The following is a 24,575-nucleotide window of genomic DNA, read 5'->3' as shown; positions in this document are numbered from 1 at the left end:
ACCAAAAAGTGAGTAAAAATATCATGCAAGGGAATGTTGGAACAGAAATTGAATTAAAACTTCTTGCAAGTGAACTTTGTAATAGACTGTTAGTAAATACATCTTGCAAGTAAATATTTATCACACTGTTAGTAAATATGTCTTGCAAGGGAATGCTGTAACAGACTGCGATTAAATACATTTTGCAAGGGAAAGCTGTGACATACAGTGAGAAATTATGTCATTTATGCAATACCAGGCTAGTTGTTGTCAAGAGTTGATGACTTTCAGGCTTTTATTTTGTGCCAAAAATAATCTAGAAAATGTGTATATACTTAGTTTGTAAGTGTCCATTTTAATGTTTTTGAAAACTTGTTATACAATCCTGCATGTGGAAATTAGCCAGAGATATCTAAATTTGATATAGGCGAAATTCCTTGCAATAGAACATTTGCAATATACCGATAAATTTAATCTGCTCTAAAAAAACATAATATTGTGAACAGTTTTAGCAGGTGTACTTGTTATGTACTGTACTTGTATTGAAATGTAATATGTTATAAATAGGCGGCCATTACTTGTGGTTATCTGCTTCTGGTGTCTCTGAACGTGTTTATGTAACACACAAATTTTGCCATGTCATGCGAAAATGCCATATGCTTAGCTTAGCTTTAGACCAGCCTTCTCAATTTGGCAGTCTAGTCAGAATCTACTCTGTCTGCTATATGGATACTCAAGGTTTCATGGACTCATTGAAGAACAGGATTTGCTCCTGACCAGACTGTGCATATTGGTAGGCTGGACTGGAGCTGCGCATAAGACCCATTTATGCATGACATGTGTCAATAAATGCACCAGTCCTAGATAGAAATGTGTATGTGACAACTGCATATTATACCAAAAAGTGTGTGCTTTTCACATATAACTTTGATATTGTCTTTTTATCAAGGTCAGCTTTGGAGTGCTCTAAAGAAATTTGGGGTGGATCAGGAGTGAGTATACAGATAGTTGTAGAATCTTTAAGTGGGAACATGCTCTCAGCTTCTTATTTTCTTCAGTTATCTGTTGCTAAAACTTTTTATTAATTTTCAAGAGAATATAATTTTAAGCTCGGCTATTTTCGGAGAAAGCCTGAGGTATTGTCATAGCCAGCTCGTAATCCGGCGTTCGTGCTAAAACCTTTGCATTTTGTTAACCTTTTGAACATTGGCTCTAAATCAAAGTGCTTCCACCTACAACTTGGAAACTTCATACTTCATACATCAAAGTATATGCACCTTGATAAGTTCTACATGCCACACCCATTTTGGGGTCACAAGGTCAAAGGTCAAGGTCACTGTGGCCTCTAAAAAAAAAAAAAATCTGACAAGCTTTCATTTATTAAAAAATGCACCCGCAGCCGAGCGTTGGCACCCGTTATGCGGTGCTCTTGTTTTATTATGCCCCCCTTCGAAGAAGAGGGGGTATATTGTTTTGCACATGTCGGTCAGTCCGTCGGTCCGTCCACCAAATGGTTTCCGGATGATGACTCAAGAAAGCTTAGGCCTAGGATCATGAAACTTTATAGGTACATTGATCATGACTGGCAGATGACCCCTATTGATTTTCAGGTCACTAGGTAAAAGCTCAAGGTTACAGTGACTCAAAACAGTAAAATGGTTTCTGGATGATAACTCAACAATGCTTAGGCCTAGGATCATGAAACTTCATAGGTACATTGATCATGACTGACAGATGACCCCTATTGATTTTCAGTTCACTAGGTCAAAGGTCAAGGTCACAGTGACCTGAAGCAGCAGTAAAATGGTGTCCAGATAACTCAAGAATGCTTAAGCCTAGGATCTTTAAACTTCATAGGTAAATTGATCATGACTGGCAGATGACCCTATTGATTTTCAGGTCACTAGGTCAAAGGTCAAGGTCACATTGACTTGAAACAGTAAAATGGTTTCCGGATGATAACTCAACAATGCTTAGGCCTAAGATCATGAAACTTCATAGGTACATTGATCATGACTGGCAGATGACCCCTATTGATTTTCAGGTTACTAGGTCAAAGTTAAAGGTCACAGTGACTCAAAACAGTAAAATGGTTGCCGGCTGATAACTCAAGAACGCTAAGGCCTAGGATCATGAAACTTCATAGGTACATTGATCATGACTTGCAAATGACCCCTATTTACTTTCCAGTCACTAGGTTAAAGGTCAAGGTCACAGTGACTTGAAACAATAAAATGGTTTCCGGATGATAACTCAAGAACGCTTAGGCCTAGGATCATTAAACTTCATAGGTACATTGATCATGACTGGCAGATGACCCCTATTGATTTTCAGGTCACTTGGTCAAAGGTCAAGGTCACAGTGACTCAAAACAGTAAAAATTGTTTCCGGATGATAACTCTAACGCATAGGCCTAGGATCATGAAACTTCATAGGTACATTGAGCATGACTGGCAGATGACCCCTATTGATTTTCAGGTCACTACTTCAAAGGTCAAGGTCACATTTACTCAAAACAATTAAATGGTTTCTGAATGATAACTCAAGAATGCTTGGGCCTAGGATCATGAAACTTTATAGGTACATTGATCATGACTGGCAGATGACCCCTATTGATTTTCAGGTCACTAGGTCAAAGGTCAAGGTCACAGTGACCTGAAGCAGTAAAATGGTTTCTAAGGTATTCACACAATGGCTGCCACTACAACTGACAGCCCATTTAGGGGTCATGCGTGTTTTACATACAGCCCTTGTTTTTTTTCAACTGCAAAATTTTATTTTCAATATATAGTATTACATTCGTACATGTTTTATATGTAGCAGTTCATGAACATGTACGTGAAGGGAGTATATAAACATAGTTGTATTCAAAACATTAAAATACAATACATATTTAAAAAAATAAAACACTTTAAAGAAGCTGTTTTTACATAGTACATGTATTCATTATAAAGTGTGTGGAAACCATGAAGAAACTGATTACTGTACAACTCTCCCACTAAATTATACAGAACTTATATTGCAAGTATTGTTAATATTTCAGTGCACACCAATACTGCTGATTGATTTGACTTAGTTATAGTCTCCCGCATGAAATGTTTGGAAGAAATCAAATGTAAACCTTAAATTACAAACCTTCAATAGCAAATTGAATCTATTAAATACATGTTCTGCTTAAATTTTGACCACTGTGACCTGGTTTTAGCCAAACGCATGAAGTGTTTGGCAATGTGAAGAAGTTGATCACGCAGGAGTGGGCTCGTCAGTGTTACCTGGAGTTGACCACGCTGCCCAATACAGACCCACCCATTGTTGAGGTTCGCTGGGGCCAGAGGGTGCACCAGGAGACCACCAAGAGGAAGATACTGGAATATGTCAGTAAGGTAGGGGACGGTGTAAACAAGTAGAGTATGCAGGCTGGGGCCAGAGGGCCCACCAGGAGACCACCAAGAGGAAGATACTGCAATATGTCAGTTAGGTAGGGGATGGTGTAAACATGTAGAGTATGCAGGCTGGGGCCAGAGGGCCCACCAGGAGACCACCAAGAGGAAGATACTGCAATATGTTAGTAAGGTAGGGGACTGTGTAAGCATGTAGAGTATGCAGGCTGGGGCCAGAGGGCCCACCAGGGGACCCCCAAGAGGAAGATACTGCAATATGTCAGTAAGGTAGGGGACTGTGTAAACATGTAGAGTATGCAGGCTGGGTTCACATGGCCCACCAGGAGACCCCCAAGAGGAAGATACTGCAATATGTCAGTAAGGTAGGGGACTGTGTAAACATGTAGAGTATGCAGAGGGCCCACCAGGAGACCACCAAGAGGAAGATACTGCAATATGTCAGTAAGGTAGGGGACTGTGTAAGCATGTAGAGTATGCAGGCTGGGGCCAGAGGGCCCACCAGGGGACCCCCAAGAGGAAGATACTGCAATATGTCAGTAAGGTAGGGGACTGTGTAAGCATGTAGAGTATGCAGGCTGGGGCCAGAGGGCCCACCAGGAGACCACCAAGAGGAAAATACTGCAATATGTCAGTAAGGTAGGGGACTGTGTAAACAAGTAGAGTATGCAGGCTGGGTCCACAGGGCCCACCAGGAGACCACCAAGAGGAAGATACTGCAATATGTCAGTAAGGTAGGGGATGGTGTAAACATGTAGAGTATGCAGGCTGGGGCCAGAGGGCCCACCAGGAGACCCCCAAGAGGAAGATACTGCAATATGTCAGTAAGGTAGGGGACTGTGTAAACATGTAGAGTATGCAGGCTGGGTTCACATGGCCCACCAGGAGACCCCCAAGAGGAAGATACTGCAATATGTCAGTAAGGTAGGGGACTGTGTAAACATGTAGAGTATGCAGGCTGGGGCCAGAGGGCCCACCAGGAGACCACCAAGAGGAAGATGCTGCAATATGTCAGTAAGGTAGGGGACTGTGTAAACAAGTAGAGTATGCAGGCTGGGACCAGAGGGCCCACCAGGAGACCACAAAGAGGAAGATACTGCAATATGTCAGTAAGGTAGGGGACTGTGTAAACAAGTAGAGTATGCAGGCTGGGTCCACAGGGCCCACCAAGAGACCACCAAGAGGAAGATACTGCAATATGTCAGTAAGGTAGGGGACGGTGTAAACATGTAGAGTATGCAGGCTGGGTCCACAGGGCCCACCAGGAGACCCCCAAGAGGAAGATACTGCAATATGTCAGTTAGGTAGGGGACTGTGTAAGCATGTAGAGTATGCAGGCTGGGGCCAGAGGGCCCACCAGGAGACCACCAAGAGAAAGATACTGCAATATGTCAGTAAGGTAGGGGACTGTGTAAGCATGTTGAGTATGCAGGCTGGGGCCAGAGGGCCCACCAGGGGACCCCCAAGAGGAAGATACTGCAATATGTCAGTAAGGTAGGGGACTGTGTAAGCATGTAGAGTATGCAGGCTTGGGCCAGAGGGCCCACCAGGAGACCCCCAAGAGGAAGATACTGCAATATGTCAGTAAGGTAGGGGACTGTGTAAACATGTAGAGTATGCAGGCTGGGGCCAGAGGGCCCACCAGGGGACCCCCAAGAGGAAGATACTGCAATATGTCAGTAAGGTAGGGGACTGTGTAAGCATGTTGAGTATGCAGGCTGGGGCCAGAGGGCCCACCAGGAGACCCCCAAGAGGAAGATACTGCAATATGTCAGTAAGGTAGGGGACTGTGTAAACATGTAGAGTATGCAGGCTGGGGCCAGAGGGCCCACCAGGGGACCCCCAAGAGGAAGATACTGCAATATGTCAGTAAGGTAGGGGATGGTGTAAACATGTAGAGTATGCAGGCTGGGTCCACAGGGCCCACCAGGAGACCCCCAAGAGGAAGATACTGCAATATGTCAGTAAGGTAGGGGATGGTGTAAACATGTAGAGTATGCAGGCTGGGGCCACAGGGCCCACCAGGAGACCCCCAAGAGGAAGATACTGCAATATGTCAGTAAGGTAGGGGATGGTGTAAACATGTAGAGTATGCAGGCTGTGTCCAGGGGGCCCACCAGGAGACCCCCAAGAGGAAGATACTGCAATATGTCAGTAAGGTAGGGGATGGTGTAAGCATGTAGAGTATGCAGGCTGGGGCCAGAGGGCCCACCAGGGGACCCCCAAGAGGAAGATACTGCAATATGTCAGTAAGGTAGGGGACTGTGTAAACATGTAGAGTATGCAGGCTGGGGCCAGAGGGCCCACCAGGGGACCCCCAAGAGGAAGATACTGCAATATGTCAGTAAGGTATGGGACTGTGTAAGCATGTAGAGTATGCAGGCTGGGGCCAGAGGGCCCACCAGGAGACCACCAAGAGGAAGATACTGCAATATGTCAGTAAGGTAGGGGACGGTGTAAACAAGTAGAGTATGCAGGCTGGGTCCACAGGGCCCACCAGGGGACCCCCAAGAGGAAGATACTGCAATATGTCAGTAAGGTAGGGGACGGTGTAAGCATGTAGAGTATGCAGGCTGGGTCCACAGGGCCCACCAGGAGACCACCAAGAGGAAGATACTGCAATATGTCAGTAAGGTAGGGGACGGTGTAAACATGTAGAGTATGCAGGCTGGGGTCAGAGGGCCCACCAGGAGACCACCAAGAGGAAGATACTGCAATATGTCAGTAAGGTAGGGGACGGTGTAAACAAGTAGAGTATGCAGGCTGGGGCCAGAGGGCCCACCAGGAGACCACCAAGAGAAAGATACTGCAATATGTCAGTAAGGTAGGGGACTGTGTAAGCATGTAGAGTATGCAGGCTGGGTCCACAGGGCCCACCAGGAGACCCCCAAGAGGAAGATACTGCAATATGTCAGTAAGGTAGGGGACGGTGTAAACATGTAGAGTATGCAGGCTGGGGCCAGAGGGCCCACCAGGAGACCACCAAGAGGAAGATACTGCAATATGTCAGTAAGGTAGGGGACTGTGTAAACAAGTAGAGTATGCAGGCTGGGTCCACAGGGCCCACCAGGAGACCACCAAGAGGAAGATACTGCAATATGTTAGTAAGGTAGGGGACTGTGTAAGCATGTAGAGTATGCAGGCTGGGTCCACAGGGCCCACCAGGAGACCACCAAGAGGAAGATACTGCAATATGTCAGTAAGGTAGGGGACTGTGTAAACAAGTAGAGTATGCAGGCTGGGGCCAGAGGGCCCACCAGGAGACCACCAAGAGAAAGATACTGCAATATGTCAGTAAGGTAGGGGTCTGTGTAAGCATGTAGAGTATGCAGGCTGGGGCCAGAGGGCCCACCAGGGGACCCCCAAGAGGAAGATACTGCAATATGTCAGTAAGGTAGGGGATGGTGTAAACATGTAGAGTATGCAGGCTGGGGCCAGAGGGCCCACCAGGGGACCACCAAGAGGAAGATACTGCAATATGTCAGTAAGGTAGGGGACTGTGTAAGCATGTAGAGTATGCAGGCTGGGGCCAGAGGGCCCACCAGGAGACCACCAAGAGGAAGATACTGCAATATGTCAGTAAGGTAGGGGACTGTGTAAACAAGTAGAGTATGCAGGCTGGGGCCAGAGGGCCCACCAGGAGACCACCAAGAGGAAGATACTGCAATATGTCAGTAAGGTAGGGGACGGTGTAAACAAGTAGAGTATGCAGGCTGGGTCCACAGGGCCCACCAGGGGACCCCCAAGAGGAAGATACTGCAATATGTCAGTAAGTTAGGGGACGGTGTAAGCATGTAGAGTATGCAGGCTGGGTCCACAGGGCCCACCAGGAGACCACCAAGAGGAAGATACTGCAATATGTCAGTTAGGTAGGGGACTGTGTAAACATGTAGAGTATGCAGGCTGGGTCCACAGGGCCCACCAGGAGACCACCAAGAGGAAGATACTGCAATATGTCAGTAAGGTAGGGGACGGTGTAAACATGTAGAGTATGCAGGCTGGGGTCAGAGGGCCCACCAGGAGACCACCAAGAGGAAGATACTGCAATATGTCAGTAAGGTAGGGGACGGTGTAAACAAGTAGAGTATGCAGGCTTGGGCCAGAGGGCCCACCAGGAGACCCCCAAGAGGAAGATACTGCAATATGTCAGTTAGGTAGGGGACGGTGTAAACATGTAGAGTATGCAGGCTGGGGCCAGAGGGCCCACCAGGAGACCACCAAGATGAAGATACTGCAATATGTCAGTAAGGTAGGGGACTGTGTAAACAAGTAGAGTATGCAGGCTGGGTCCACAGGGCCCACCAGGAGACCACCAAGAGGAAGATACTGCAATATGTCAGTAAGGTAGGGGACTGTGTAAGCATGTAGAGTATGCAGGCTGGGTCCACAGGGCCCACCAGGAGACCACCAAGAGGAAGATACTGCAATATGTCAGTAAGGTAGGGGACGGTGTAAACAAGTAGAGTATGCAGGCTTGGGCCAGAGGGCCCACCAGGAGACCACCAAGAGAAAGATACTGCAATATGTCAGTAAGGTAGGGGACTGTGTAAGCATGTAGAGTATGCAGGCTGGGTCCACAGGGCCCACCAGGAGACCCCCAAGAGGAAGATACTGCAATATGTCAGTTAGGTAGGGGACTGTGTAAGCATGTAGAGTATGCAGGCTGGGGCCAGAGGGCCCACCAGGAGACCCCCAAGAGGAAGATACTGCAATATGTCAGTAAGGTAGGGGACTGTGTAAGCATGTAGAGTATGCAGGCTGGGTCCACAGGGCCCACCAGAAGACCACCAAGAGGAAGATACTGCAATATGTCAGTAAGGTAGGGGACTGTGTAAGCATGTTGAGTATGCAGGCTGGGTCCACAGGGCCCACCAGGAGACCACCAAGAGGAAGATACTGCAATATGTCAGTTAGGTAGGGGACTGTGTAAGCATGTAGAGTATGCAGGCTGGGGCCAGAGGGCCCACCAGGAGACCCCCAAGAGGAAGATACTGCAATATGTCAGTTAGGTAGGGGACTGTGTAAGCATGTTGAGTATGCAGGCTGGGCCCAGAGGGCCCACCAGGAGACCCCCAAGAGGAAGATACTGCAATATGTCAGTAAGGTAGGGGACGGTGTAAGCATGTAGAGTATGCAGGCTGGGGTAAGAGGGCCCACCAGGAGACCCCCAAGAGGAAGATACTGCAATATGTCAGTAAGGTAGGGGACTCTGTAAGCATGTAGAGTATGCAGGCTGGGGCCAGAGGGCCCACCAGGAGACCACCAAGAGGAAGAGACTGCAATATGTCAGTAAGGTAGGGGATGGTGTAAACAAGTAGAGTATGCAGGCTGGGGCCAGAGGGCCCACCAGGAGACCACCAAGAGAAAGATACTGCAATATGTCAGTAAGGTAGGGGACTGTGTAAGCATGTAGAGTATGCAGGCTGGGTCCACAGGGCCCACCAGGAGACCACCAAGAGGAAGATGCTGCAATATGTCAGTAAGGTAGGGGACTGTGTAAACAAGTAGAGTATGCAGGCTGGGGCCAGAGGGCCCACCAGGAGACCACCAAGAGGAAGATACTGCAATATGTCAGTAAGGTAGGGGACTGTGTAAGCATGTAGAGAATGCAGGCTGGGGCCAGAGGGCCCACCAGGAGACCACCAAGAGGAAGAGACTGAAATATGTCAGTAAGGTAGGGGATGGTGTAAACAAGTAGAGTATGCAGGCTGGGGCCAGAGGGCCCACCAGGGGACCACCAAGAGGAAGATACTGCAATATGTCAGTAAGGTAGGGGACTGTGTAAACATGTAGAGTATGCAGGCTGGGGCCAGAGGGCCCACCAGGAGACGACCAAGAGGAAGAGACTGCAATATGTCAGTAAGGTAGGGGACGGTGTAAACATGTAGATTATGCAGGCTGGGGCCAGAGGGCCCACCAGGAGACCACCAAGAGGAAGATACTGCAATATGTCAGTAAGGTAGGGGACTGTGTAAACAAGTAGAGTATGCAGGCTGGGGCCAGAGGGCCCACCAGGAGACCACCAAGAGGAAGATACTGCAATATGTCAGTTAGGTAGGGGACGGTGTAAGCATGTAGAGTATGCAGGCTGGGGCCAGAGGGCCCACCAGGAGACCACCAAGAGGAAGATACTGCAATATGTCAGTAAGGTAGGGGACTGTGTAAACATGTAGAGTATGCAGGCTGGGGCCAGAGGGCCCACCAGGAGACCACCAAGAGGAAGATACTGCAATATGTCAGTAAGGTAGGGGACTGTGTAAACATGTAGAGTATGCAGGCTGGGGCCAGAGGGCCCACCAGGAGACCACGAAGAGGAAGATACTGCAATATGTCAGTAAGGTAGGGGACTGTGTAAGCATGTAGAGTATGCAGGCTGGGGCCAGAGGGCCCACCAGGAGACCCCCAAGAGGAAGATACTGCAATATGTCAGTAAGGTAGGGGACTGTGTAAACATGTAGAGTATGCTGAGTAGGGGATGGTGTAAACATGTAGAGTATGCAGGCTGGGGCCAGAGGGCCCACCAGGGGACCCCCAAGAGGAAGATACTGCAATATGTCAGTTAGGTAGGGGACTGTGTAAGCATGTTGAGTATGCAGGCTGGGGCCAGAGGGCCCACCAGGAGACCCCCAAGAGGAAGATGCTGCAATATGTCAGTAAGGTAGGGGACGGTGTAAACATGTAGAGTATGCAGGCTGGGGCCAGAGGGCCCACCAGGAGACCACCAAGAGGAAGATACTGCAATATGTCAGTAAGGTAGGGGATGGTGTAAACAAGTAGAGTATGCAGGCTGGGTCCACAGGGCCCACCAGGAGACCCCCAAGAGGAAGATACTGCAATATGTCAGTAAGGTAGGGGACGGTGTAAACATGTAGAGTATGCAGGCTGGGGCCAGAGGGCCCACCAGGAGACCACCAAGAGGAAGATACTGCAATATGTCAGTAAGGTAAGGGACTGTGTAAGCATGTAGAGTATGCAGGCTGGGGCCAGAGGGCCCACCAGGGGAACAACAAGAGGAAGATACTGCAATATGTCAGTAAGGTAGGGGACTGTGTAAGCATGTAGAGTATGCAGGCTGGGTCCACAGGGCCCACCAGGAGACCACCAAGAGGAAGATACTGCAATATATCAGTTAGGTAGGGGACTGTGTAAGCATGTAGAGTATGCAGGCTGGGTCCACAGGGCCCACCAGGAGACCACCAAGAGGAAGATACTGCAATATGTCAGTAAGGTAGGGGACTGTGTAAACATGTAGAGTATGCAGGCTGGGGCCAGAGGGCCCACCAGGAGACCACCAAGAGGAAGATACTGCAATATGTCAGTAAGGTAGGGGACTGTGTAAGCATGTAGAGTATGCAGGCTGGGTCCACAGGGCCCACCAGGAGACCACCAAGAGGAAGATACTGCAATATGTCAGTAAGGTAGGGGATGGTGTAAACATGTAGAGTATGCAGGCTGGGGCCAGAGGGCCCACCAGGAGACCACCAAGAGAAAGATACTGCAATATGTCAGTAAGGTAGGGGACTGTGTAAGCATGTAGAGTATGCAGGCTGGGGCCAGAGGGCCCACCAGGAGACCACCAAGAGGAAGATACTGCAATATGTCAGTTAGGTAGGGGACTGTGTAAGCATGTTGAGTATGCAGGCTGGGGCCAGAGGGCCCACCAGGAGACCACCAAGAGGAAGATACTGCAATATGTCAGTAAGGTTGGGGACTGTGTAAGCATGTAGAGTATGCAGGCTGGGGCCACAGGGCCCACCAGGAGACCACCAAGAGGAAGATACTGGAATATGTCAGTAAGGTAGGGGACTGTGTAAACAAGTAGAGTATTCAGGCTGGGGCCAGAGGGCCCACCAGGGGAACAACAAGAGGAAGATACTGCAATATGTCAGTAAGGTAGGGGACTGTGTAAGCATGTAGAGTATGCAGGCTGGAACGAGAGGGCCCACCAGGGGACCACCAAGAGGAAGATACTGCAATATGTCAGTAAGGTAGGGGACTGTGTAAACATGTTGAGTATGCAGGCTGGGGCCAGAGGGCCCACCAGGAGACCACCAAGAGGAAGATACTGCAATATGTCAGTTAGGTAGGGGATGGTGTAAACAAGTAGAGTATGCAGGCTGGGGCCAGAGGGCCCACCAGGAGACCACCAAGAGGAAGATACTGCAATATGTCAGTAAGGTAGGGGACTGTGTAAACATGTAGAGTATGCAGGCTGGGTCCACAGGGCCCACCAGGGGACCCCCAAGAGGAAGATACTGCAATATGTCAGTAAGGTAGGGGACTGTGTAAACATGTAGAGTATGCAGGCTGGGGCCAGAGGGCCCACCAGGAGACCACCAAGAGGAAGATACTGCAATATGTCAGTAAGGTAGGGGACGGTGTAAGCATGTAGAGTATGCAGGCTGGGTCCACAGGGCCCACCAGGAGACCACCAAGAGGAAGATACTGCAATATGTCAGTAAGGTAGGGGACTGTGTAAACAAGTAGAGTATGCAGGCTGGGTCCACAGGGCCCACCAGGAGACCCCCAAGAGGAAGATACTGCAATATATCAGTTAGGTAGGGGACTGTGTAAGCATGTAGAGTATGCAGGCTGGGGCCAGAGGGCCCACCAGGAGACCACCAAGAGGAAGATACTGCAATATGTCAGTAAGGTAGGGGAGTGTAAGCATGTAGAGTATGCAGGCTGGGGCCAGAGGGCCCACCAGGAGACCCCCAAGAGGAAGATACTGCAATATGTCAGTTAGGTAGGGGACTGTGTAAACATGTAGAGTATGCAGGCTGGGGCCAGAGGGCCCAACAGGAGAACACCAAGAGGAAGATACTGGAATATGTCAGTAAGGTAGGGGACTGTGTAAGCATGTAGAGTATGCAGGCTGGGGCCAGAGGGCCCACCAGGAGACCCCCAAGAGGAAGATACTGCAATATATCAGTAAGGTAGGGGACGGTGTAAACAAGTAGAGTATGCAGGCTGGGGCCAGAGGGCCCACCAGGAGACCACCAAGAGGAAGATACTGGAATATGTCAGTAAGGTAGGGGACTGTGTAAACAAGTAGAGTATGCAGGCTGGGTCCACAGGGCCCACCAGGAGACCCCCAAGAGGAAGATACTGCAATATGTCAGTAAGGTAGGGGACTGTGTAAACAAGTAGAGTATGCAGGCTGGGGCCAGAGGGCCCACCAGGAGACCACCAAGAGGAAGATACTGCAATATGTCAGTAAGGTAGGGGACGGTGTAAACATGTAGAGTATGCAGGCTGGGGCCAGAGGGCCCACCAGGAGACCACCAAGAGGAAGATACTGCAATATGTCAGTTAGGTAGGGGATGGTGTAAACAAGTAGAGTATGCAGGCTGGGGCCAGAGGGCCCACCAGGAGACCACCAAGAGGAAGATACTGCAATATGTCAGTAAGGTAGGGGACTGTGTAAACATGTAGAGTATGCAGGCTGGGTCCACAGGGCCCACAAGGGGACCCCCAAGAGGAAGATACTGCAATATGTCAGTAAGGTAGGGGACTGTGTAAACATTTAGAGTATGCAGGCTGGGGCCAAAGGGCCCACCAGGAGACCACCAAAAGGAAGATACTGCAATATGTCAGTAAGGTAGGGGACGGTGTAAGCATGTCTAGTATGCAGGCTGGGTCCACAGGGCACACCAGGAGACCACCAAGAGGAAGATACTGCAATATATCAGTAAGGTAGGGGACGGTGTAAACAAGTAGAGTATGCAGGCTGGGGCCAGAGGGCCCACCAGGAGACCACCAAGAGGAAGATACTGGAATATGTCAGTAAGGTAGGGGACTGTGTAAGCATGTAGAGTATGCAGGCTTGGGCCAGAGGGCCCACCAGGAGACCCCCAAGAGGAAGATACTGCAATATGTCAGTAAGGTAGGGGACTGTGTAAACATGTAGAGTATGCAGGCTGGGGCCAGAGGGCCCACCAGGGGACCCCCAAGAGGAAGATACTGCAATATGTCAGTAAGGTAGGGGACTGTGTAAGCATGTTGAGTATGCAGGCTGGGGCCAGAGGGCCCACCAGGAGACCCCCAAGAGTAAGATACTGCAATATGTCAGTAAGGTAGGGGACTGTGTAAACATGTAGAGTATGCAGGCTGGGGCCAGAGGGCCCACCAGGGGACCCCCAAGAGGAAGATACTGCAATATGTCAGTAAGGTAGGGGATGGTGTAAACATGTAGAGTATGCAGGCTGGGTCCACAGGGCCCACCAGGAGACCCCCAAGAGGAAGATACTGCAATATGTCAGTAAGGTAGGGGATGGTGTAAACATGTAGAGTATGCAGGCTGGGGCCACAGGGCCCACCAGGAGACCCCCAAGAGGAAGATACTGCAATATGTCAGTAAGGTAGGGGATGGTGTAAACATGTAGAGTATGCAGGCTGGGTCCAGGGGGCCCACCAGGAGACCCCCAAGAGGAAGATACTGCAATATGTCAGTAAGGTAGGGGATGGTGTAAGCATGTAGAGTATGCAGGCTGGGGCCAGAGGGCCCACCAGGGGACCCCCAAGAGGAAGATACTGCAATATGTCAGTAAGGTAGGGGACTGTGTAAACATGTAGAGTATGCAGGCTGGGGCCAGAGGGCCCACCAGGGGACCCCCAAGAGGAAGATACTGCAATATGTCAGTAAGGTAGGGGACTGTGTAAGCATGTAGAGTATGCAGGCTGGGGCCAGAGGGCCCACCAGGAGACCACCAAGAGGAAGATACTGCAATATGTCAGTAAGGTAGGGGACGGTGTAAACAAGTAGAGTATGCAGGCTGGGTCCACAGGGCCCACCAGGGGACCCCCAAGAGGAAGATACTGCAATATGTCAGTAAGGTAGGGGACGGTGTAAGCATGTAGAGTATGCAGGCTGGGTCCACAGGGCCCACCAGGAGACCACCAAGAGGAAGATACTGCAATATGTCAGTAAGGTAGGGGACGGTGTAAACATGTAGAGTATGCAGGCTGGGGTCAGAGGGCCCACCAGGAGACCACCAAGAGGAAGATACTGCAATATGTCAGTAAGGTAGGGGACGGTGTAAACAAGTAGAGTATGCAGGCTGGGGCCAGAGGGCCCACCAGGAGACCACCAAGAGAAAGATACTGCAATATGTCAGTAAGGTAGGGGACTGTGTAAGCATGTAGAGTATGCAGGCTGGGTCCACAGGGCCCACCAGGAGACCCCCAAGAGGAAGATACTGCAATATGTCAGTAAGGTAGGGGACGGTGTAAACATGTAGAGTATGCAGGCTGGGGCCAGAGGGCCCACCAGGAGACCACCAAGAGGAAGATACTGCAATATGTCAGTAAGGTAGGGGACTGTGTAAACAAGTAGAGTATGCAGGCTGGGTCCACAGGGCCCACCAGGAGACCACCAAGAGGAAGATACTGCAATATGTTAGTAAGGTAGGGGACTGTGTAAGCATGTAGAGTATGCAGGCTGTGTCCACAGGGCCCACCAGGAGACCACCAAGAGGAAGATACTGCAATATGTCAGTAAGGTAGGGGACTGTGTAAACAAGTAGAGTATGCAGGCTGGGGCCAGAGGGCCCACCAGGAGACCACCAAGAGAAAGATACTGCAATATGTCAGTAAGGTAGGGGACTGTGTAAGCATGTAGAGTATGCAGGCTGGGGCCAGAGGGCCCACCAGGGGACCCCCAAGAGAAAGATACTGCAATATGTCAGTAAGGTAGGGGATGGTGTAAACATGTAGAGTATGCAGGCTGGGGCCAGAGGGCCCACCAGGGGACCACCAAGAGGAAGATACTGCAATATGTCAGTAAGGTAGGGGACTGTGTAAGCATGTAGAGTATGCAGGCTGGGGCCAGAGGGCCCACCAGGAGACCACCAAGAGGAAGATACTGCAATATGTCAGTAAGGTAGGGGACTGTGTAAACAAGTAGAGTATGCAGGCTGGGGCCAGAGGGCCCACCAGGAGACCACTAAGAGGAAGATACTGCAATATGTCAGTAAGGTAGGGGACGGTGTAAACAAGTAGAGTATGCAGGCTGGGTCCACAGGGCCCACCAGGGGACCCCCAAGAGGAAGATACTGCAATATGTCAGTAAGGTAGGGGACGGTGTAAGCATGTAGAGTATGCAGGCTGGGTCCACAGGGCCCACCAGGAGACCACCAAGAGGAAGATACTGCAATATGTCGGTTAGGTAGGGGACTGTGTAAACATGTAGAGTATGCAGGCTGGGTCCACAGGGCCCACCAGGAGACCACCAAGAGGAAGATACTGCAATATGTCAGTAAGGTAGGGGACGGTGTAAACATGTAGAGTATGCAGGCTGGGGCCAGAGGGCCCACCAGGAGACCACCAAGAGGAAGATACTGCAATATGTCAGTAAGGTAGGGGACGGTGTAAACAAGTAGAGTATGCAGGCTTGGGCCAGAGGGCCCACCAGGAGACCCCCAAGAGGAAGATACTGCAATATGTCAGTTAGGTAGGGGACGGTGTAAACATGTAGAGTATGCAGGCTGGGGCCAGAGGGCCCACCAGGAGACCACCAAGATGAAGATACTGCAATATGTCAGTAAGGTAGGGGACTGTGTAAACAAGTAGAGTATGCAGGCTGGGTCCACAGGGCCCACCAGGAGACCACCAAGAGGAAGATACTGCAATATGTCAGTAAGGTAGGGGACTGTGTAAGCATGTAGAGTATGCAGGCTGGGTCCACAGGGCCCACCAGGAGACCACCAAGAGGAAGATACTGCAATATGTCAGTAAGGTAGGGGACGGTGTAAACAAGTAGAGTATGCAGGCTTGGGGCCAGAGGGCCCACCAGGAGACCACCAAGAGAAAGATACTGCAATATGTCAGTAAGGTAGGGGACTGTGTAAGCATGTAGAGTATGCAGGCTGGGTCCACAGGGCCCACCAGGAGACCCCCAAGAGGAAGATACTGCAATATGTCAGTTAGGTAGGGGACTGTGTAAGCATGTAGAGTATGCAGGCTGGGGCCAGAGGGCCCACCAGGAGACCCCCAAGAGGAAGATACTGCAATATGTCAGTAAGGTAGGGGACTGTGTAAGCATGTAGAGTATGCAGGCTGGGTCCACAGGGCCCACCAGGAGACCACCAAGAGGAAGATACTGCAATATGTCAGTAAGGTAGGGGACTGTGTAAGCATGTAGAGTATGCAGGCTGGGTCCACAGGGCCCACCAGGAGACCACCAAGAGGAAGATACTGCAATATGTCAGTTAGGTAGGGGACTGTGTAAGCATGTAGAGTATGCAGGCTGGGGCCAGAGGGCCCACCAGGAGACCCCCAAGAGGAAGATACTGCAATATGTCAGTTAGGTAGGGGACTGTGTAAGCATGTTGAGTATGCAGGCTGGGCCCAGAGGGCCCACCAGGAGACCCCCAAGAGGAAGATACTGCAATATGTCAGTAAGGTAGGGGACGGTGTAAGCATGTAGAGTATGCAGGCTGGGGTAAGAGGGCCCACCAGGAGACCCCCAAGAGGAAGATACTGCAATATGTCAGTAAGGTAGGGGACTCTGTAAGCATGTAGAGTATGCAGGCTGGGGCCAGAGGGCCCACCAGGAGACCACCAAGAGGAAGAGACTGCAATATGTCAGTAAGGTAGGGGATGGTGTAAACAAGTAGAGTATGCAGGCTGGGGCCAGAGGGCCCACCAGGAGACCACCAAGAGAAAGATACTGCAATATGTCAGTAAGGTAGGGGACTGTGCAAGCATGTAGAGTATGCAGGCTGGGGCCAGAGGGCCCACCAGGAGACCACCAAGAGGAAGATACTGCAATATGTCAGTAAGGTAGGGGACTGTGTAAACAAGTAGAGTATGCAGGCTGGGGCCAGAGGGCCCACCAGGAGACCACCAAGAGGAAGATACTGCAATATGTCAGTAAGGTAGGGGACTGTGTAAGCATGTAGAGAATGCAGGCTGGGGCCAGAGGGCCCACCAGGAGACCACCAAGAGGAAGAGACTGAAATATGTCAGTAAGGTAGGGGATGGTGTAAACAAGTAGAGTATGCAGGCTGGGGCCAGAGGGCCCACCAGGGGACCACCAAGAGGAAGATACTGCAATATGTCAGTAAGGTAGGGGACTGTGTAAACATGTAGAGTATGCAGGCTGGGGCCAGAGGGCCCACCAGGAGACGACCAAGAGGAAGAGACTGCAATATGTCAGTAAGGTAGGGGACGGTGTAAACATGTAGATTATGCAGGCTGGGGCCAGAGGGCCCACCAGGAGACCACCAAGAGGAAGATACTGCAATATGTCAGTAAGGTAGGGGACTGTGTAAACAAGTAGAGTATGCAGGCTGGGGCCAGAGGGCCCACCAGGAGACCACCAAGAGGAAGATACTGCAATATGTCAGTTAGGTAGGGGACGGTGTAAGCATGTAGAGTATGCAGGCTGGGGCCAGAGGGCCCACCAGGAGACCACCAAGAGGAAGATACTGCAATATGTCAGTAAGGTAGGGGACTGTGTAAACATGTAGAGTATGCAGGCTGGGGCCAAAGGGCCCACCAGGAGACCACCAAGAGGAAGATACTGCAATATGTCAGTAAGGTAGGGGACTGTGTAAACATGTAGAGTATGCAGGCTGGGGCCAGAGGGCCCACCAGGAGACCACGAAGAGGAAGATACTGCAATATGTCAGTAAGGTAGGGGACTGTGTAAGCATGTAGAGTATGCAGGCTGGGGCCAGAGGGCCCACCAGGAGACCCCAAAGAGGAAGATACTGCAATATGTCAGTAAGGTAGGGGACTGTGTAAACATGTAGAGTATGCTGAGTAGGGGATGGTGTAAACATGTAGAGTATGCAGGCTGGGGCCAGAGGGCCCACCAGGGGACCCCCAAGAGGAAGATACTGCAATATGTCAGTTAGGTAGGGGACTGTGTAAGCATGTTGAGTATGCAGGCTGGGGCCAGAGGGCCCACCAGGAGACCCCAAGAGGAAGATGCTGCAATATGTCAGTAAGGTAGGGGACGGTGTAAACATGTAGAGTATGCAGGCTGGGGCCAGAGGGCCCACCAGGAGACCACCAAGAGGAAGATACTGCAATATGTCAGTAAGGTAGGGGACTGGTGTAAACAAGTAGAGTATGCAGGCTGGGTCCACAGGGCCCACCAGGAGACCCCCAAGAGGAAGATACTGCAATATGTCAGTAAGGTAGGGGACGGTGTAAACATGTAGAGTATGCAGGCTGGGGCCAGAGGGCCCACCAGGAGACCACCAAGAGGAAGATACTGCAATATGTCAGTAAGGTAGGGGACTGTGTAAGCATGTAGAGTATGCAGGCTGGGGCCAGAGGGCCCACCAGGGAGACCACCAAGAGGAAGATACTGCAATATGTCAGTAAGGTAGGGGACTGTGTAAGCATGTAGAGTATGCAGGCTGGGGCCAGAGGGCCCACCAGGAGACCACCAAGAGGAAGATACTGCAATATGTCAGTTAGGTAGGGGACTGTGTAAGCATGTAGAGTATGCAGGCTGGGGCCAGAGGGCCCACCAGGAGACCACCAAGAGGAAGATACTGCAATATGTCAGTAAGGTAGGGGACTGTGTAAACATGTAGAGTATGCAGGCTGGGGCCAGAGGGCCCACCAGGAGACCACCAAGAGGAAGATACTGCAATATGTCAGTAAGGTAGGGGACTGTGTAACATGTAGAGTATGCAGGCTGGGGCCAGAGGGCCCACCAGGAGACCACCAAGAGGAAGATACTGCAATATGTCAGTAAGGTAGGGGACTGTGTAAGCATGTAGAGTATGCAGGCTGGGGCCAGAGGGCCCACCAGGAGACCACCAAGAGGAAGATACTGCAATATGTCAGTAAGGTAGGGGACTGTGTAAGCATGTAGAGTATGCAGGCTGGGGCCAGAGGGCCCACCAGGAGACCACCAAGAGGAAGATACTGCAATATGTCAGTTAGGTAGGGGACTGTGTAAGCATGTAGAGTATGCAGGCTGGGGCCAGAGGGCCCACCAGGAGACCACCAAGAGGAAGATACTGCAATATGTCAGTAAGGTAGGGGACTGTGTAAGCATGTAGAGTATGCAGGCTGGGGCCAGAGGGCCCACCAGGAGACCACCAAGAGGAAGATACTGCAATATGTCAGTAAGGTAGGGGACTGTGTAACAATGTAGAGTATGCAGGCTGGGGCCAGAGGGCCCACCAGGGAGACCACCAAGAGGAAGATACTGCAATATGTCAGTAAGGTAGGGGACTGTGTAAGCATGTAGAGTATGCAGGCTGGGGCCAGAGGGCCCACCAGGAGACCACCAAGAGGAAGATACTGCAATATGTCAGTAAGGTAGGGGACTGTGTAAACATGTAGAGTATGCAGGCTGGGGCCAGAGGGCCCACCAGGAGACCACCAAGAGGAAGATACTGCAATATGTCAGTAAGGTAGGGGACTGTGTAAACAATGTAGAGTATGCAGGCTGGGTCCACAGGGCCCACCAGGAGACCCCCAAGAGGAAGATACTGCAATATGTCAGTAAGGTAGGGGACTGTGTAAACATGTAGAGTATGCAGGCTGGGGCCAGAGGGCCCACCAGGAGACCCCCAAGAGGAAGATACTGCAATATGTCAGTAAGGTAGGGGACTGTGTAAACATGTAGAGTATGCAGGCTGGGGCCAGAGGGCCCACCAGGAGACCACCAAGAGGAAGATACTGCAATATGTCAGTAAGGTAGGGGACGGTGTAACATGTAGAGTATGCAGGCTGGGGCCAGAGGGCCCACCAGGAGACCACCAAGAGGAAGATACTGCAATATGTCAGTAAGGTAGGGGACTGTGTAAACAATGTAGAGTATGCAGGCTGGGTCCACAGGGCCCACCAGGAGACCCCCAAGAGGAAGATACTGCAATATGTCAGTAAGGTAGGGGACTGTGTAACATGTAGAGTATGCAGGCTGGGGCCAGAGGGCCCACCAGGAGACCACCAAGAGGAAGATACTGCAATATGTCAGTAAGGTAGGGGACTGTGTAAGCATGTAGAGTATGCAGGCTGGGGCCAGAGGGCCCACCAGGAGACCACCCAAGAGGAAGATACTGCAATATGTCAGTAAGGTAGGGGACTGTGTAAACATGTAGAGTATGCAGGCTGGGGCCAGAGGGCCCACCAGGAGACCACCAAGAGGAAGATACTGGAATATGTCAGTAAGGTAGGGGACTGTGTAAGCATGTAGAGTATGCAGGCTGGGGCCAGAGGGCCCACCAGGAGACCCCCAAGAGGAAGATACTGCAATATAGTCAGTAAGGTAGGGGACTGTGTAAACAGTAGAGTATGCAGGCTGGGGCCAGAGGGCCCACCAGGAGACCACCAAGAGGAAGATACTGCAATATGTCAGTAAGGTAGGGGACTGTGTAAACATGTAGAGTATGCAGGCTGGGTCCACAGGGCCCACCAGGAGACCCCCAAGAGGAAGATACTGCAATATGTCAGTAAGGTAGGGGACTGTGTAAACATGTAGAGTATGCAGGCTGGGGCCAGAGGGCCCACCAGGAGACCACCAAGAGGAAGATACTGCAATATGTCAGTAAGGTAGGGGACTGTGTAAGCATGTAGAGTATGCAGGCTGGGGCCAGAGGTCCCACCAGGAGACCACCAAGAGGAAGATACTGCAATATGTCAGTAGGTAGGGGACTGTGTAAGCATGTAGAGTATGCAGGCTGGGGCCAGAGGGCCCACCAGGAGACCACCAAGAGGAAGATACTGCAATATGTCAGTAAGGTAGGGGACTGTGTAAGCATGTAGAGTATGCAGGCTGGGGCCACAGGGCCCACCAGGAGACCACCAAGAGGAAGATACTGGCAATATGTCAGTAAGGTAGGGGACTGTGTAAACAATGTAGAGTATGCAGGCTGGGGCCAGAGGGCCCACCAGGGGACCACCAAGAGGAAGATACTGCAATATGTCAGTAAGGTAGGGGACTGTGTAAGCATGTAGAGTATGCAGGCTGGAACCAGAGGGCCCACCAGGGGACCACCAAGAGGAAGATACTGCAATATGTCAGTAAGGTAGGGGACTGTGTAAACATGTAGAGTATGCAGGCTGGGGCCAGAGGGCCCACCAGGAGACCACCAAGAGGAAGATACTGCAATATGTCAGTAGGTAGGGGACTGGTGTAAACAAGTAGAGTATGCAGGCTGGGGCCAGAGGGCCCACCAGGAGACCACCAAGAGGAAGATACTGCAATATGTCAGTAAGGTAGGGGACTGTGTAAACATGTAGAGTATGCAGGCTGGGTCCACAGGGCCCACCAGGAGACCCCCAAGAGGAAGATACTGCAATATGTCAGTAAGGTAGGGGACTGTGTAAACATGTAGAGTATGCAGGCTGGGGCCAGAGGGCCCACCAGGAGACCACCAAGAGGAAGATACTGCAATATGTCAGTAAGGTAGGGGACGGTGTAAGCATGTAGAGTATGCAGGCTGGGGCCAGAGGGCCCACCAGGAGACCACCAAGAGGAAGATACTGCAATATGTCAGTAAGGTAGGGGACTGTGTAAACAAGTAGAGTATGCAGGCTGGGTCCACAGGGCCCACCAGGAGACCCCCAAGAGGAAGATACTGCAATATGTCAGTTAGGTAGGGGACTGTGTAAGCATGTAGAGTATGCAGGCTGGGGCCAGAGGGCCCACCAGGAGACCACCAAGAGGAAGATACTGCAATATGTCAGTAAGGTAGGGGACTGTGTAAGCATGTAGAGTATGCAGGCTGGGGCCAGAGGGCCCACCAGGAGACCCCCAAGAGGAAGATACTGCAATATGTCAGTAGGTAGGGGACTGTGTAAACATGTAGAGTATGCAGGCTGGGGCCAGAGGGCCCAACAGGAGACCACCAAGAGGAAGATACTGGAATATGTCAGTAAGGTAGGGGACTGTGTAAGCATGTAGAGTATGCAGGCTGGGGCCAGAGGGCCCACCAGGAGACCCCCAAGAGGAAGATACTGCAATATATCAGTAAGGTAGGGGACGGTGTAAACAAGTAGAGTATGCAGGCTGGGGCCAGAGGGCCCACCAGGAGACCACCAAGAGGAAGATACTGGAATATGTCAGTAAGGTAGGGGACTGTGTAAACAAGTAGAGTATGCAGGCTGGGTCCACAGGGCCCACCAGGAGACCCCCAAGAGGAAGATACTGCAATATGTCAGTAAGGTAGGGGACTGTGTAAACAAGTAGAGTATGCAGGCTGGGGCCAGAGGGCCCACCAGGAGACCACCAAGAGGAAGATACTGCAATATGTCAGTAAGGTAGGGGACGGTGTAAACATGTAGAGTATGCAGGCTGGGGCCAGAGGGCCCACCAGGAGACCACCAAGAGGAAGATACTGCAATATGTCAGTTAGGTAGGGGATGGTGTAAACAAGTAGAGTATGCAGGCTGGGGCCAGAGGGCCCACCAGGAGACCACCAAGAGGAAGATACTGCAATATGTCAGTAAGGTAGGGGACTGTGTAAACATGTAGAGTATGCAGGCTGGGTCCACAGGGCCCACAAGGGGACCCCCAAGAGGAAGATACTGCAATATGTCAGTAAGGTAGGGGACTGTGTAAACATTTAGAGTATGCAGGCTGGGGCTAAAGGGCCCACCAGGAGACCACCAAAAGGAAGATACTGCAATATGTCAGTAAGGTAGGGGACGGTTTAAGCATGTCTAGTATGCAGGCTTGGTCCACAGGGCACACCAGGAGACCACAAGAGGAAGATACTGCAATATATCAGTAAGGTAGGGGACGGTGTAAACAAGTAGAGTATGCAGGCTGGGGCCAGAGGGCCCACCAGGAGACCACCAAGAGGAAGATACTGGAATATGTCAGTAAGGTAGGGGACTGTGTAAACAAGTAGAGTATGCAGGCTGGGTCCACAGGGCCCACCAGGAGACCACCAAGAGGAAGATACTGCAATATGTCAGTAAGGTAGGGGACTGTGTAAACAAGTAGAGTATGCAGGCTGGGGCCAGAGGGCCCACCAGGAGACCACCAAGAGGAAGATACTGCAATATGTCAGTAAGGTAGGGGACGGTTGTAAACATGTAGAGTATGCAGGCTGGGGCCAGAGGGCCCACCAGGAGACCACCAAGAGGAAGATACTGCAATATGTCAGTTAGGTAGGGGATGGTGTAAACAAGTAGAGTATGCAGGCTGGGGCCAGAGGGCCCACCAGGAGACCACCAAGAGGAAGATACTGCAATATGTCAGTAAGGTAGGGGACTGTGTAAACATGTAGAGTATGCAGGCTGGGTCCACAGGGCCCACAAGGGGACCCCCAAGAGGAAGATACTGCAATATGTCAGTAAGGTAGGGGACTGTGTAAACATTTAGAGTATGCAGGCTGGGGCCAGAGGGCCCACCAGGAGACCACCAAAGGAAGATACTGCAATATGTCAGTAAGGTAGGGGACGGTGTAAGCATGTCTAGTATGCAGGCTGGGTCCACAGGGCACACCAGGAGACCACCAAGAGGAAGATACTGCAATATGTCAGTAAGGTAGGGGACTGTGTAAACAAGTAGAGTATGCAGGCTGGGTCCACAGGGCCCACCAGGAGACCACCAAGAGGAAGATACTGCAATATGTCAGTTAAGGTAGGGGACTGGTGTAAACAAGTAGAGTATGCAGGCTGGGGCCAGAGGGCCCACCAGGAGACCACCAAGAGAAGATACTGCAATATGTCAGTAAGGTAGGGGACGGTGTAAAGCAATGTAGAGTATGCAGGCTGGGGCCAGAGGGCCCACCAGGGGACCCCCAAGAGAAAGATACTGCAATATGTCAGTAGGTAGGGGACTGGTGTGAAGCATGTAGAGTATGCAGGCTGGGGCCAGAGGGCCCACCAGGAGACCACCAAGAGGAAGATACTGCAATATGTCAGTAAGGTAGGGGACTGTGTAAACATGTAGAGTATGCAGGCTGGGGCCAGAGGGCCCACCAGGAGACCACCAAGAGGAAGATACTGCAATATGTCAGTAAGGTAGGGGACGGTGTAAACATGTAGAGTATGCAGGCTGGGGCCAGAGGGCCCACCAGGAGACCCCCAAGAGGAAGATACTGCAATATGTCAGTAAGGTAGGGGACTGTGTAAGCATGTAGAGTATGCAGGCTGGGGCCAGAGGGCCCACCAGGAGACCACCAAGAGGAAGATACTGCAATATGTCAGTAAGGTAGGTGACTGGTGTAAAGCAAGTAGAGTATGCAGGCTGGGGCCAGAGGGCCCACCAGGAGA

At 51.1% G+C, this 24,575-nt stretch overlaps 1 protein-coding gene across 4 annotated transcripts in view; it reads left to right on the top strand.

Moving 5' to 3' along the window:
- LOC127841834 (non-structural maintenance of chromosomes element 3 homolog) overlaps positions 1-24,575 on the top strand; it is a 56,098-nt gene that overhangs the window by 22,659 nt on the left and 8,864 nt on the right. For all 4 annotated transcript variants that reach the window (XM_052370974.1, XM_052370965.1, XM_052370957.1 and 1 more), the window contains exons 6-7: positions 929-971; positions 3,185-3,362. In XM_052370974.1, coding sequence (XP_052226934.1) covers positions 929-971; positions 3,185-3,362 — 221 coding nt within the window. The remainder of the gene's footprint in view (positions 1-928; positions 972-3,184; positions 3,363-24,575) is intronic.

Source organism: Dreissena polymorpha, chromosome 1 (genome assembly GCF_020536995.1).
Source record: "Dreissena polymorpha isolate Duluth1 chromosome 1, UMN_Dpol_1.0, whole genome shotgun sequence".
Lineage (NCBI taxonomy): Eukaryota > Metazoa > Mollusca > Bivalvia > Myida > Dreissenidae > Dreissena > Dreissena polymorpha.
Note: the sequence above shows the minus strand (reverse complement) of the source record. Positions and strands in the feature narration are given on the sequence as shown.